We start from the raw sequence: 14595 nt of genomic DNA, 5'->3' as shown, positions 1-14595 counted from the left end.
ATGGACATACATACCCACATACATACGCTCGAAAAACATAACCTTCCTTCGGGCAATCGGGTAAAAAGATGAATTCGACTGTTCTTCATGTCGAGCCGCCGACATATTTCGCCAACACAGAAAAACTTTTACGACCAGCAATGACTGCATTCGCTTCAGCTATCAGCTTTGTTATGACCATATTGATGCTGGAGACTGAAAAAGTTCAAACTCAAATGATGACTCAGAACTGATGAACTGAATGGACTTACCTAAGTGGGAAGCGTGCCGAAATGTTTCCTCAGTACCAACAGCAGCGGCTAAAGGAAATAAAAAAATAGTGTTAGTAAGTCATTATCACGGAAATTAGTAATTGAAAATACAAACTGAAATATAGATGCACAGAAAAATAAGACCATCACTGGGAATCGAACCCAGGTCCTCGGTAATCCGTACCGCGTGCTATACCGCTACACCACTGATGGTCAACGGTACCGACACGAATTTCCCTATGCACCTCATATCTCAGCTTGTGTTTCTTACTTAGTCACTTAAGCAGCGACGCTAGCGACATCTATGCCGTAAGCCCTCAAACTTTTTCGGCATTCCTTACGGCATAGATGTCGCTAGCGTCGCTGCTAAAATTCGTGTCGGTACCGTTGACCATCAGTGGTGTAGCGGTATAGCACGCGGTATGGATTACCGAGGACCTGGGTTCGATTCCCAGTGATGGTCTTATTTTTCTGTTTTTTCTGTGCATCTATATTTCAGTTTGTATTTTCAATTTCGGTTTACGGGATGACCGTAAAAGTAAAAATTTGGAATTGAAATAAAAAATACAAAAAGATTCCAAAAAACCAATCTTAACGGAAATTAGTTCCAATGAAATGCAGATACTTGGTCACAATGGCTCTTGTGCGTGTATCTCAAAGTTAGTCCATTGTGTTTTGTTTTTTGCTTTTGTACACTAAAGGGTTTACTTCACAGAGCTTTTATCGAGATAGATGAAAAGAGCACTCCGCGCGGAACCGATTCAAAAAATTCGACCGTGGATCAAACTTTTTACACGCAAGGTAGGTAAGCTCCTAAGGTCTATCTCGATTATAAGGTCTGTGGTTTACTTACATACATACTGTGGTGTGCACTCACACACCACTTCATCCCTATACAATCATGTACTCTTAGACTTAACTATTTATTAATAAACTACTCTTTAACCGAGCTACACGTGTCCTTAACGCCCAACACCACAATACAATGTAAATTTCTTTTAATTGTATTATTATACAAACTAAATATTCGTACTAAATAGTCACATTTTGTTGTGCTGTAAAAGCTACCTTCATAAAAAAATTCAAGTTTCCAGGCCAACCGGATATCCTGTAGGTTTTTCGGTTACGGCAATTTGTATGGAAACACATTTTTTTAATTTTTTACACTTTTGGTTGCGTTAACTAAAAAATCGCTATTTTATTATCCTGTTTGATTTGTTAATATGCAACTACAACGAAACTACAACCTCTAGTTACTTTTGAGTTTCATTTGAGTTTTATGCCATGACTCCTTTATTAAACCCCGGCTCGCACCTCTGAGTTTTTCGAAATTCATGTGCGGAGTTACATTTGAAATTTACCACGAGCTTTGCGGTGAAGGAAAACATCGTGAGGAAACCTGCACAAACCTGCGAAGCAATGCAATGGTGTGTGTGAAGTTCCCAATCCGCACTGGGCCCGCGTGGGAACTATGGCCAAAGCCCTCTCATTCTGAGGGGAGGCCTGTGCCCTGCAGTGGGACGTATATAGGCTGGGATGATGATGATGATGACTCCTTTATGAGAGACTGCACATGACGCAACCGGTTTGAAACTTTGCGTTGCGTTGCGTCGTGTGCGGTCATGGCTTAAACTAGAAGTTGCAGATTCGTTGCTGTTGCGTTTCACCGTGTGTTTTCGGCCTTAGAGATTTGTGCAAATCTCACTTTTGACCATTTTTCTGCGATATATCTACGTATTATTAAAGTTGGATTTGTAGTTGAGAATTTTAGCTCAATTCTTCTCGGTCTGAGACGTAGCCTGTAGCTTGTTATAGGGAGTATGTATACAAGCTGGAAATAACTTACCGTCTTTTGTAGCAACAACTGGGGCCACTGAAATACAAAATTACTGAATTAATATTTTGTCTTTTATATATACATTCAAAAAACCTCCCTTTGACACGCCAAAAGTTAACATTTCAAACGTGTAATGTAAAAAAATCTACGTTCTAACCTCTTTTGTTTCACATATTATTAATAACATGGATTAAGATAAAAATAATAATAATAAATATATTACCTTAATCCGCGTTAATGATATTGTTTTAATGGAAACGGAGACATTTAAACTTTTAAATTTGAATAGGCTAAAAACGACTTTAACCGCTTCCATTCATCGTTTTTTAAAGATTCCTAATACTTTGTAGAAGGATCTTAAGGAAAAGAAATTAAGACATAATGTAAAAGGTAAAAAGTGTGTTATACTCACGGAATGGGACACTTCCTACAGTAGCTGTGAAATAAAATAAAAAACAATTAGATATCTTTTCTACGAATATAATAACTCTAAAGTAATATCATTGACATTGTTTGCTAGTATGTAAGGCTTTGAAGCTGTAAAACCTACACAAGCCCCCCCCCCATAGACCTCCAGTTGCTTCGGTTGGAAGCGGTCATCTATCCATCTCGTCGGTGGATGTCCTAAGCGCGTCACATTGCAGCGTAGGGCGTCAACCAAGATGGACGGATGACCTGGTTAAAGCCGCGGGTTCACGGTGGATGCAGGCCGCTACCAACCGAAGCTACTGTAGGTCTATGGGGGACACCTATGTCCAACATGGAGTCTACAGCTAATATGATGATGATGGTGAGATGTAAATAATTATTGTTAATCATCATCATCATCATCCCAGCCTATATACGTCCCACTGCTGGGCACAGGCCTCCTCTCAGAACAAGAGGGCTTGGGCCATAGCTCCCACGCGGACCCAGTGCGGATTGGGAACTTCGCACGCACCACGTTTCGCAGGTTTGTGCAGGTTTCCTTTTTTTTTTTTTTTTATACGACTGGATGGCAAACGAGCAAGTGGGTCTCCTGATGGTAAGAGATCACCACCGCCCATAAACATCTGCAAACCAGGGGAATTGCAGATGCGTTGCCAACCTAGAGGCCTAAGATGGGATACCTCAAGTGCCAGTAATTTCACCGGCTGTCTTACTCTCCACGCCGAAACACAACAGTGCAAGCACTGCTGCTTCACGGCAGGATTAGCGAGCAAGACGATTCCTCAAGATGTTTTCCTTCACCGCAAAGCTCGTGGTAAATTTCAAATTCAAATTATTGAGAGGCGATAGGTCAAACCACTAGGCCACCACGGCTTCAACTCAGAGGTGCGAGCCGGGTATTATTATTGCTAGTTACCTTGTCAAAAATGATGCCTGGCACTCGACGATTAACTACTATAATGCTACTTACTTGGACCTTTGGGGTCGACTGGAACTGAGTCTCCAGATAAACCAGTGCTACCCGTGCTGCCGGTGCTGCCGGTGCTGCCGGTGCTGCCGGTGCTGCCGGTGCTGCCGGTGCTGCCGGTGCTATCGCCGGTGCTATCGCCGGTGCTATCGCCGGTGCTATCGCCGGTGATATCATTAGCGGCATCTGTGAGAAGTGGCAGTTTTTTGCACATTCGCTTAAAATGTAAGATATGACGTACTTTGGCCCTGAAGGGTAACTTTGGCCCTTGGGATTCTCTTCTTCTTCTCTTTTAAAATAAGGCTTTTCTGTCCTAATTAATAGGACAATTTCGCCAGTGTCAAAGTAAACTCACTTTGAGAGGGACGTTGTACGGTGATTGTAGTTTTTGCAAGTTGATAGTAAAATTCCAGAAACCACGCGGAGACAACTTGCGCATTAAAAAATGACAGACACGAGAGCAATATAGCCCCTTGGGATTAACTCGGTCCTGGTTTTGTTATTGCTTTGAGAATATAATGGCTTTGCCACTCGGTTGGTGTTCATTGATCGACCACGTTTTTATTGAACCCTTCTTTATTCGTCGTCGCGATGATCAATATTTAATTAATTGAAATTTTATTAATTTAAACTTAGCAGATTTTACATAAATCAATAAGTAGGTACAGTCACCAGCACCAACATCTGACACAACAAGCGTGCATAAATATCTGATACGACTCTATTTCTAGGGCCGGAAGGACGTGTCAGATATTTTTGCACGCTCCGCTGTGGCAGATATTAATGCTGGTGACTGTACTAGTTTATTTACACAAGAAAATCGTGCGACATGCTTTTATGACCATATAAGTTGTGTATAATAATGAGGTTGTAAGTTCATAGTTAACATTTAAAAGGAAAATTTTTATTTTCTTCTTTTTAGAGCGTTTAAATAAAAGCTTTTTTTTTAGTTATTTTTTTGCTTTTATGTGGTTTTCATATGGGCCAAAGTTACCCTCCAATGGGTCAAAGTATCCCAACCTTACGGTACAATACAGGCAGCAGCGTAGTACATAGATATAAGCTCCCGGTAGCACCGAACACTGCTAAAATAATAAAAAAACATACCGCCTAAGCCATCCCCTTCCACATTAGATCCAGCACCGCTTGCTTCACCCTCGCATGCGTCTGCGTCTGTAACACAAGAATACAATACTTAAGTAGGTACAATATTAAATAATGGGAATTTTCTTCAAGTCGCTCGCTATAGGATCAATCAACTTTTTAGTGTGGCTGGTTGCCATGGTAACGTCTCCTGGGTCACTTATTAAAAGTATAATTATATGGGGTACAAATCCACTAATTTCAGGAGTTGTGACAGTTTTATTTATTTACTAGCTTTTTGCCGCGGCTCCGCCCGCGTGGTATTCGGTTATCTCGCGCTGTTCCCTCGGGAACTGTGCATTTTTCCGGGATAAAGAGTAGCCTATGTCACTCTTGAGCCCATAAACTATCTCTATACCAAAAATCACGTCGATCCGTCGCTCCGTTACGGCGTGAAAGACGGACAAACACACAAACATACAAACACACTTTCGCAAATATATGGATTTATTTTTAAAAAGATTACGGATTGAATTATAGTAAACCAAACCATCGTGGATCATCTCCTAAGCATGCGCTAGTGTTATACATTGCAAAAAAATCAAAGCAAGTGTATCACTGATGTCTCGGGTAAAATGTCTCGTTTTATGCTCTTGTTGTACAATCTACTATTAGCGTCACTTAGATTCAAAAAAACATCGTACATGTGTATTTTTTATTCGTCAATTAAAAAAAATGATGAAGATACAGCCATTTAAAGTTTCGTGTGACTTACTTTTGAAAATGAAAAATGGAAAAGTTTATTCAACACACAATACACAATACAATTATTACGACTACAACAATAAAAGTAGAAATAAGCTTTGAAAAGTATAAAATATAAAACCAACAAAAACGAGCGAACAAAAAAAAATATTTTTTTTTACTAATGATTTGACGTGCAAGCCGTAGTGGCCTAGTGGTTTGACCTATCGCCCTCTCAAGCAGAGGGTCGTGGGTTCAAACCCCGGCTGGCACCTCTGAGTTATTCGAAATTCATGTGCGGAATTGCATTTGAAATTTACCACGAGCTTTGCGGTCAAGGAAAACATCGTGAGGAAACCTGCACAAACCTGCGAAGCAATTCAATGGTGCGTGTGAAGTTCCCAATCCGCACTGGGCCCGCGTGGGAACTATGGCCCAAGCCCTCTTGTTCTGAGAGGAGGCCTGTGCCCAGCAGTGGGACGTGTATAGGCTGGAATGATGATGATGATGATTGACGTAACTGCCCCCTCCCCCGAACTTTGAAGCGCTTCATCTTAGTTATTTAATGTTCTTATGACAAAAAAAAATATTTTTTCAATATTTACTGGCATCTAAGTAACTAAGGAAGACAGCTTTCCCGGATATATTCAAAATTGCAAATCTAAATTCGAAAATCTTTCTCATCGCCTTCTTGAAATTAGCCCACATTACGCATTTGTCTGTCATTAAATTTTGCCTTTTCGTTCCTAAATTAACTTACGTGCTACGCTGCTCCCCTCTCTGGAAATATCAAAATCTCTTATCACAAATGGATAATCTGCCTCAAAATAATTTGGAAGCTATCTTTAATTGTTAACTTAGCGAGCAGTCGTGGACCCAAGGATCCCTCCCCATTCGGTACGGTGGTTTAGGGATCCGCAAAATTTCGGATTCGGTTACCAGCCTTTTTGTCGTCAGTCCATAGCTCGATCAGTCTCATAGGCAAAATCCTACGCACAAACTATGAGATCTCGGACTTGGAAGACGCCAAAAACGCTTGGTCAATTGCTTGCCCCAGTCAAAATTTTCCGGAAAATCCAAAATCGCAACGGAGGCTGGACGAACACTATATCTAAATTGTCCCAAGAATCTCTACTCCGCGAATCCTGCACTGCTGGACGAGCCAGATTATTAGCTGCAGGCACGAGAGAAGCTGGTTACTGGCTCCACGCGCTCCCCTCCCGAAACTTGGGCACCTTCCTAGAACCCATACCTGCGACTGTCGGTATGCCTACGCCTCGGGGTCCCGGTCTGGCGCCCCACATCGGTGTCCTCTGGCGAAACGACGTGGACCGGCTTGGCATCACGGTCTTCCTGCCAGAGAAGTGCGGGTCGTTTCTCAAGACATGCTGCCTTAATGATATTATCCGTCGGTCTCTTGCTACGGTCAATGTGCCGGCTATTTTAGAGCCAACAGGCATATCTAGAAATGACGGCAAGAGACCGACGGAATGTCGCTGATTCCGTGGAGTATGGGACGTGTGCTAGTATGGGATGCCAACTTGTGTTGACACACTGGCCCCGTCTCATCTCCACGAACATCAATAAGGGCAGCAGCAGCAGCAGAAAGGCGGAAACTGCCAAAAGCAGGAAAATATAGTGGTCTCGGTGCTGAATATGATTTTGTACCTTTCGGCGTCGAGGACGCTTGGTCCGTGTGGGCCCTGGCGCTCTGAGTCTCTTCAAAGATCTATCGAAGAGACTCAGACGATACCACGGAGACCGAAGAGCTGCAGTTTCCTCGCTCAAATCGCATCAGTCTTTGCGATCCAGCGGGGAAATGCTGCCAGCATCTTTGGTACCATGCCGCAGGGGTCCATTTTTAGATTTAATATAAATTTTAGTTTATTTAATTTTATTGTACATTAATATACTTTATTTATGGCGAATGAATATTAAAATGTTATTTCCACTAAGGAGTAAATAGTTTTTTTTTTACTCAAGAATCTACTCAAATTTGCTACATAGTGTGAAATTAACAATCAGTATAATGCATCATTGACCAAGTTCACTAACATTGTTTATTACGGTGTCAAATAATATTGATCTTGGACGTTTAATACGTTTTTAAGTATGTATTTATTTATTAATTATTTTTAATATTTTACGTTACCTGACTTGAGGTCCTCCTTCAATGGCGTCCGCAACGCCAGCGGCACACCGAGCGCCACCACACAAGACTGTAAAAAAAAAAAAACAGAAATGAATTACTTCCACGCGGGCACGGTCACCCATCCAAATCCTGACTGCGGCCGACGTTGCTTAACTCCGTTAAATGATTTGATGAAAATTAATGACTCCATTTCTCTTGCATCGCTCATGGTCCTGGACCTGGAGTAGCAAGGTACAAATAAAGGAAACTAGAGTTTACCCGCGGCCTTCGCACGCGTAAACTATTCGATCTGGTGGTTACAATTGAAATTCCAGGATTTTATTAAATTCCCTGGGAAATCCCTAAATTTATATCGTTATCTTTATTTAGGATGTGTTAAGAACAACACTGTCTAAAATTTCAAGACTCTAAGCCCAGCGGTTGAAATTTCAAGATTTTATCCCTATCCCGTGGGAATATCGGGATAAAAAGTAACCTATGAGTTATTTTAGAAGTCCAGCTACCAAATTTAACGACTCTAAGCCCAGCGGTTAAAATTTCAAGATTTTATCCCTATCACGTAGGAATATCGGGATCACTAACTTTTTGCCAAATTTCATCTAAATCCGTCCAGCCTTTTCAGCGTGAAGAAGTAACAAACATACTCACTCACTCACAAACTTTCACATTTATAATGTTTTCATCACACGCTCGTCAATAATGTCTTCCATTTTTCCATTCCATGCCTGTATACTTAAAGACAATGACCTAAGTTTTTCCCGCGGGAACTATGGATTTACGTATAGTTTTTCTCCCCAAGGGAGTTATGACTTTAGTTTTCAAAACTTAGTAGGTATGTCGTTTCAGAGTAAAGGGGTTTCAAGTCAGCCAAGGTTTTAATTACATCTTTGAAATTTAGCTATATTAACCCATAATATTACCGCATACAAATTTGCCACGCTTCATGAAACTTCGTTATTTTATATTTTGTATTTTTTTTGCAAGAATTTTAATGAATTTTTTTAGCATGTTGGAACAATCTGGCCGTAAGACCATTCGAATTCTAACCAAGTTCTTAGCATTACCTATGGTAGACGACTCGAAGGAAGTGACAAGGACAATCGGGGCTACTACGAGATTCGAAAATCGAAGTTCATGTCGTTTTCCTCACGCTAATATTAGAGGAACGGTACGATACGAACTTCGATTTTCGAATTTAGTAGTAGCCCCCCTGCCTTGGCGGGTAGCCATTATTTGATTTAGTTGTTTTCTTGGCGCCTTTCTTTTGCCGAGCTGTGAAGTGTTTGGACACAAAAGTACATTGTGTCTTAAGGGCGGTAAATAAGGAATTACGAACGAGAGTCTATTAGAAGCACGAAGTCGAAGACTGAGGGCTTTAATGAGTCGATGTTCGTAATTCTAGTACCGCCCGTGCGACATACAATGTTTTTCATCACATTTGCGAGTAAAATTTTGTATTTGTAAAAGAAAAAATATAATTGTTCCAAATATTGGCGTTACCTTAGGCTGCGCTCTTGGCAGCGCCGCCCTCCCCCTCCCTCAGCTGCGCCTCATGTGCCTGAGCCGCGTGTGCATGTGGTCCTGCTGCTACGCCATGCGCAGCACCATCAGTGCGGGCACTGACTCATTTACCGACCTTGGGCTTCATGATAACAAAATTTGTACGCGCAATGACTTATTTACCGACCACGGGTTTCATGACAAGCACATTAAGGTCGAGGGTTTTATTTGGGGGGTTGCAATCAAGGTAGCCTTCATGTTTTGACACTGTTTACGAGCAAGTGTGATGAAAAAAATTATTTTTTTTGCATATTTTCCTCGCAAAGTGATGAAAATCATTGTGTGTATCACGGGCCGTAAGGGATTACAAACTCGAGTCATTAATAACCCTCCGCCTCCGGCGTCGGGCTTCTAATAGACTCTCTTTATTCCCTTCTTACGCCCCTTAATGCACAATGTACTATAGTAGGAAGGATAGGATACTTACAGTTGCCGAAGGTTGGGGCGCCAAAGCAGACTTGGCAGCACACCTGAAATTATATACATTACCATAATGAATAAGTGTTTTTTTTCATTATTCTAGGAGGAAACGAGCAGGCGGGTAACCTGATGAGTAAGTAGGCTCGTTTTTAGGGTTCCGGAGCAAAATGGCAAAAATGGAACCCTTATAGTTTCGCCATGTCTGTCTGTCTGTCTGTCTGTCCGTCCGCGGCTTTGCTCAGGGAATATCAATGCTGAAACCTGTAATTTTGCACGATAATATAATATATATATATATATATATATATATATATATATAAACTATGCCGACAAAATAGTGCAATTAAAAATTAAAAAAAAAATATTTTAGGGTAAGTACCTCCCATAGACGTAAAGTGGAGGTGATTTTTTTTTCCCCATCCAACCCGATAGTGTGGGGTATCGATGGATAGGTCTTTTAAAACCATTAAAATATTTGAAAAAAATCACAATAAGTATAACTTACAAGGAAAACTATAACCGCTAAGTTTGCTTGAGAATAATTAGTAGTTAAAGAGTAAATAGCAGCCTAAGGTATAAAATGTACCTAAACTTGGAAGATTCCGTATAAAATACGAAATCCTTAGAAAAATATTACTTATTTTTTTCCTAATGGCTACGGACCCTATTTTGGGCGTGTCCGACACGCTCTTGGCCGGTTTTTGAAGATCCCAAGTTCTACGCTAATTATATACCGGTACAACTTGGGAATTTTGTTCCCCGTTAGACTCAGGTGCTTATTTTAAAAGATTTTCTGTCTAGGTAACTAGTCATAAAAATTGATTTAGTTGAGCGAGGTTAGCGTCATTTTAGTTATGCTGTATTACCTAATTAATAAAATGTATTCGCCACACAGTAACCGCGATTGTTATGCAAAATAATAATGTTCAAATAACCCTACTTACTTATATCGAAAATACAAACTGAAATATAGATGCACAGAAAAACCCAGATAAATAAGACCAGCGCTGGGAATCGAACCCTGGCCGTTTTTTTTTCTTCGGTTGAAAATCAGTTTACAGACTTCAGTGTTTAATTCTTCAGCCCATCAATTCAGAAAACCACAATCGTTGGCTACAACCCAAGGGGCTGACTTTGAACCCCAGTTAAATGAGAAATGGGAAAGGCATTCTCAAATAATTTATTGGCTATAAGTAAAAGTACAGATCTCAGTCATAAGAGCAGTGTCCATAAGAATGAGAGGCTCAAGGAGGAACATAAAAGCCCCTAAAAAAAAAATTTTGAATTTTTAATTATACCATTTTGTCGGCATAGTTTACTTATATATCCGTGCAAAATTACAGCTTTCTAGCATTGATAGTCCCTGAGCAAAGCCGTGGACGGACAGACAGACAGACAGACAGACAGACATGGCGAAACTATAAGGGTTTCGATTTTGCCATTTTGGCTCCGGAACCCTAAAAACGGAGGAGGTTCTCAAGTCGACGCGTATATTTATTTTTATGTATGACCACGCATAACTTTTTACATAGTTGTCCGATTTTGATAATTATTTTTTTATTGGAAAGCGTATACCTACCCCGAGGGTGGTCCAATTAAAATTTGGAAAAATATTCCTACCCTAAGGGTAGGAAAACAGGGGATGATTGATTGTTTAGCCACTGATTGTACTGTTTGACCAGGCATAACTTTTTACAGAATTATTTTTTTATTGGATGCCGTAACGTAGGCTGTGATTCTTTTATTACCGAGGGTATAAAAATAGCAATTTTTCTACCATCGGTAGTATAGGAACGCGACTTATGATTTGGAACTTAATACCAAAGGATTAAAAAAAATGGCTTTGGCTCTGTATAATACTGTACACCAAGTTTTTTTTTGAGAAAACTAATAAAAAAAAATATAATTCAAATAATGTATCCAGCCCACTATATACAGGGTGGATTTCGACGAGGGACCTTTGCGGAACTGGCAGATAGTTCAACCTTAGCACTATATTTCCACCATAGAAACTATGGAAATATATGTTACCGTTTTCAAGTTATAGCCTTTTAAACATTCATACCAAAAAACTACTTTGTGCCAACCCTAAACAGGTGGCTGGGTCAATGTTCTTACTTGTAAACAATCTTTAGACGTCAGGATATTACGTTAATATGTTGCCATTTATCCATTCTTAGGTCTGCGTGCAACGCTAAATAAATCGTTGCAGGATTTGCAGAGGTGATTGTCTCTGGAGTATTTATGTAATTTCTTAGTTAATAATTCTAGATTAGATTAGATTTTTAGAAAAATGGCTCTGTCCATTGGAGGACATTCTAACCACAAAAATAACTCACATGACATGACATGAACACTGACATTCACTCAAATGTACCCAATCGTCATAAACAATTAAGAAGATAGTAACCTCTTTCATCATAAATAAAATCTCTCTATTTACCTACCTAAACTGATAAAAAGGTTTTAGTTCGTTAACTCGCTTCATCAATTATTTTCGAATTAATTGAAATTGTTCCCTGGTTAATCAGCAATTCATACAATTGGCTGTCCTTGTTTTTTTTATTTTATTTTGGTTATCGTCAAAAAAATTAATACTTAACAATATTTGACGGATATTGCGGACTCTTCATTCGCCGAGCCGAGATAGAACCAAACGCATTTTTTACAACTATCGAAACTCTTTGCATGATTGAAATCGATCATAAACATAATATCATAAATACGATGTTTGAAATGAAATTGGCATTTAAGTTCATTTCATTTGCTTCCTATACATGAAAATGCCTTTGTTGAGATGCACGTGGATATTTAATTTGCTCATGTTATACGCGCGACCGCAATTATAATGCGGTTGAAGCTTTACGACGATACAGGGAAACATATCCACCACCACACCCAATAGGTCGTAGGACAATTTTACGTGCTTGTGATCGTGTCGCCAACAATCAGCCCGTTGTACGAAGAACAGCTCAGAACGATCAACGTGGAGGACCCGGTCTTGCGGCTAAACTTGAAGAAAGAATACTGCGGTACTGCGGTTTGAGCGGAATCCAAGAAAAAGTTCGAGATCAGCTGGTCGACATTTCGAAATAAGTCATACCGCAGTACTAAAAGTTCTTAAACGGCTCAGGCTTGAAATATCAGTTTTCCTAAAATGTATTTTTCGCAAAATGTCTGCTTTTCAGAATGTCCACACGTCTTTTGCATTATGCCAGCTTCTCAAAATGTCAGCTATATTTAAATTGCCTGTCTCCAAGAATGACAGTTTTTTGTATAATGTTCGCTTTTCAGAAAGTGCTTATTCTCAAAATGTCTGCAACCGCAAAATATATCCGCCTTCTTATAACGTTGGCTTTCCAGAAAAGTCTTAATCCCAAAATGTCTCCAATCATGGTCTTCAAATTTCATCTAAATCGGTTCAGCGGGTTAGCCGTGAAAGAGTAACAGACAGACAGACTGAGTTACTTTCACATTTATAAGCATTGATTTTGGTAAAAAACTGAACTACGCAAATCCCTTCGTTCGGGTACGAAACGGTCATTAATGTTATCTTGAATGCCAGTAATTTTATATTTGGTATAGATGTTTATGTTATCAAAGAGTAAGTAGGTATGCAAGGAATTAAACCTTTTACATTTAGAACATTGATTTGAAAATAAAGCAGACATTATGGGAAAACAAACATAACAAGACTATAGCCTATTTAAAAAAGTGAACATAACGGGAAAGCAGAAATTATGGTAATGCTAATATTATAGTAATGTAAACATTATGAATATACGACTTCCTGATGTACACACATTTTAAATAGCAGACATTTGAGAAAGCTGACAAATAGAGGTACTAACATTTGTGAAAACGCAGACGTTTTGAGAATTGTACATTTTAGGAAAACAGACATTCCAGGCCTGAGCCTCTTAAACGTGCCCGCTTCACCCTTACAAAATATAATACTCGGGCACGGGCTGCAGCGTGTACCTTATTATTAGACACGGAGGAACATTTGAACACCGTATGTAAAAATTGTAATAAAGTAAGTAATATTCGAATTTTTGCATTTTATTTGATTTATTTGACTTTATGTGTCATTTTTACATTAGTAGGTACGATGACAACAATCTCGGAAATAAACGTAATATCCCGAGTTTTTCCGACGGCGATTCCTTAATCTAGCCATCTTGCCGTTATGTGCAGATGCAATATAGGGTTATCACCACAGTTAAAAATGAGTGATTTTTGTATTTTTTTTTTTTACTTTGTTTAGTTTCTAAAACACTATAAATCGAATGTGTATCACTTAAACGATGCAATATCTCCGCAAAGGTCCCTCGTCGAAATCCACCCTGTATGTTTGTATGCTTATGCCACCAGTAATATTATGATGTATTGTATGCTGAGTAAAGTCACAACTTTATAAAAAAAATTGCCCTTAAGGTACCTAAATGTGAATTATTTTAAACAGAAAATAAAATGTCACTCGGTAGTAGATACTTCTGTAAGAACCTACACCGGTAGTACTATTAGTTATTCTGTGCCTACACCTTATTTTTTATTCCGTGGAATTCTGACAGATGTCAAATTTTGACGTTTCAGAGATAACAATCATTTTTTTATTTTAAATCTCTTTATTACAGACTTTACCCACGGCTTTGCACGCGTAAATCATTAGATACAGCAGTTGAATCGAAATTTTGGGATTTTACAAAATTTCCGGGCCAAAAAATGTACAAAAAGTACTCAGAACTTGTACAAAAAACTATGAAAACCCATTTAAAAATCATGACATTAGTTCAATTGCCATAACTATTACGTAAAACTAAGATTGGAGCCTAAATATGATTGGAGCCGCTTGTATGAGGTGTCACGCGTTAGTATGGCAAATCCTCTTCCTGCGGTATCGTTTCGGAAACTGACGAATTGCGAGATCTTTGATTCATTCACATAGACAAGCGCTCATAGATCTGTGAGTCAACTAAATAAGCTTTTTTTTTTCTTTTTTTAAATCTTTATTTATTATGGAACTTTGATCAAAAGATAATGAACATGTCAGTTCCCAAGAGCCTTAAATAAGCTTTCATTGTGTAATTTTTTTTTTTAAGAAAGCGATCAGTTGATTATAAAATGCGTATTTTAAATTACCGCGGTGATG

At 39.2% G+C, this 14595-nt stretch overlaps 1 protein-coding gene across 1 annotated transcript in view; it reads left to right on the top strand.

Annotated features, from left to right (window-relative positions):
* LOC141444484 (uncharacterized) overlaps positions 1-10518 on the top strand; it is a 121072-nt gene extending 110554 nt beyond the window's left edge. The window contains exon 28 of the mRNA XM_074110035.1: positions 10461-10518. Coding sequence (XP_073966136.1) covers positions 10461-10518 — 58 coding nt within the window. The remainder of the gene's footprint in view (positions 1-10460) is intronic.
* The last annotated feature ends 4077 nt before the right edge of the window (positions 10519-14595 follow it).

Source organism: Choristoneura fumiferana, chromosome 30 (assembly GCF_025370935.1).
Source record: "Choristoneura fumiferana chromosome 30, NRCan_CFum_1, whole genome shotgun sequence".
Taxonomy (NCBI): domain Eukaryota; kingdom Metazoa; phylum Arthropoda; class Insecta; order Lepidoptera; family Tortricidae; genus Choristoneura; species Choristoneura fumiferana.
The sequence above is the reverse complement of the archived record's forward strand: the minus strand, read 5'-3'. Positions and strand labels throughout refer to the sequence as shown.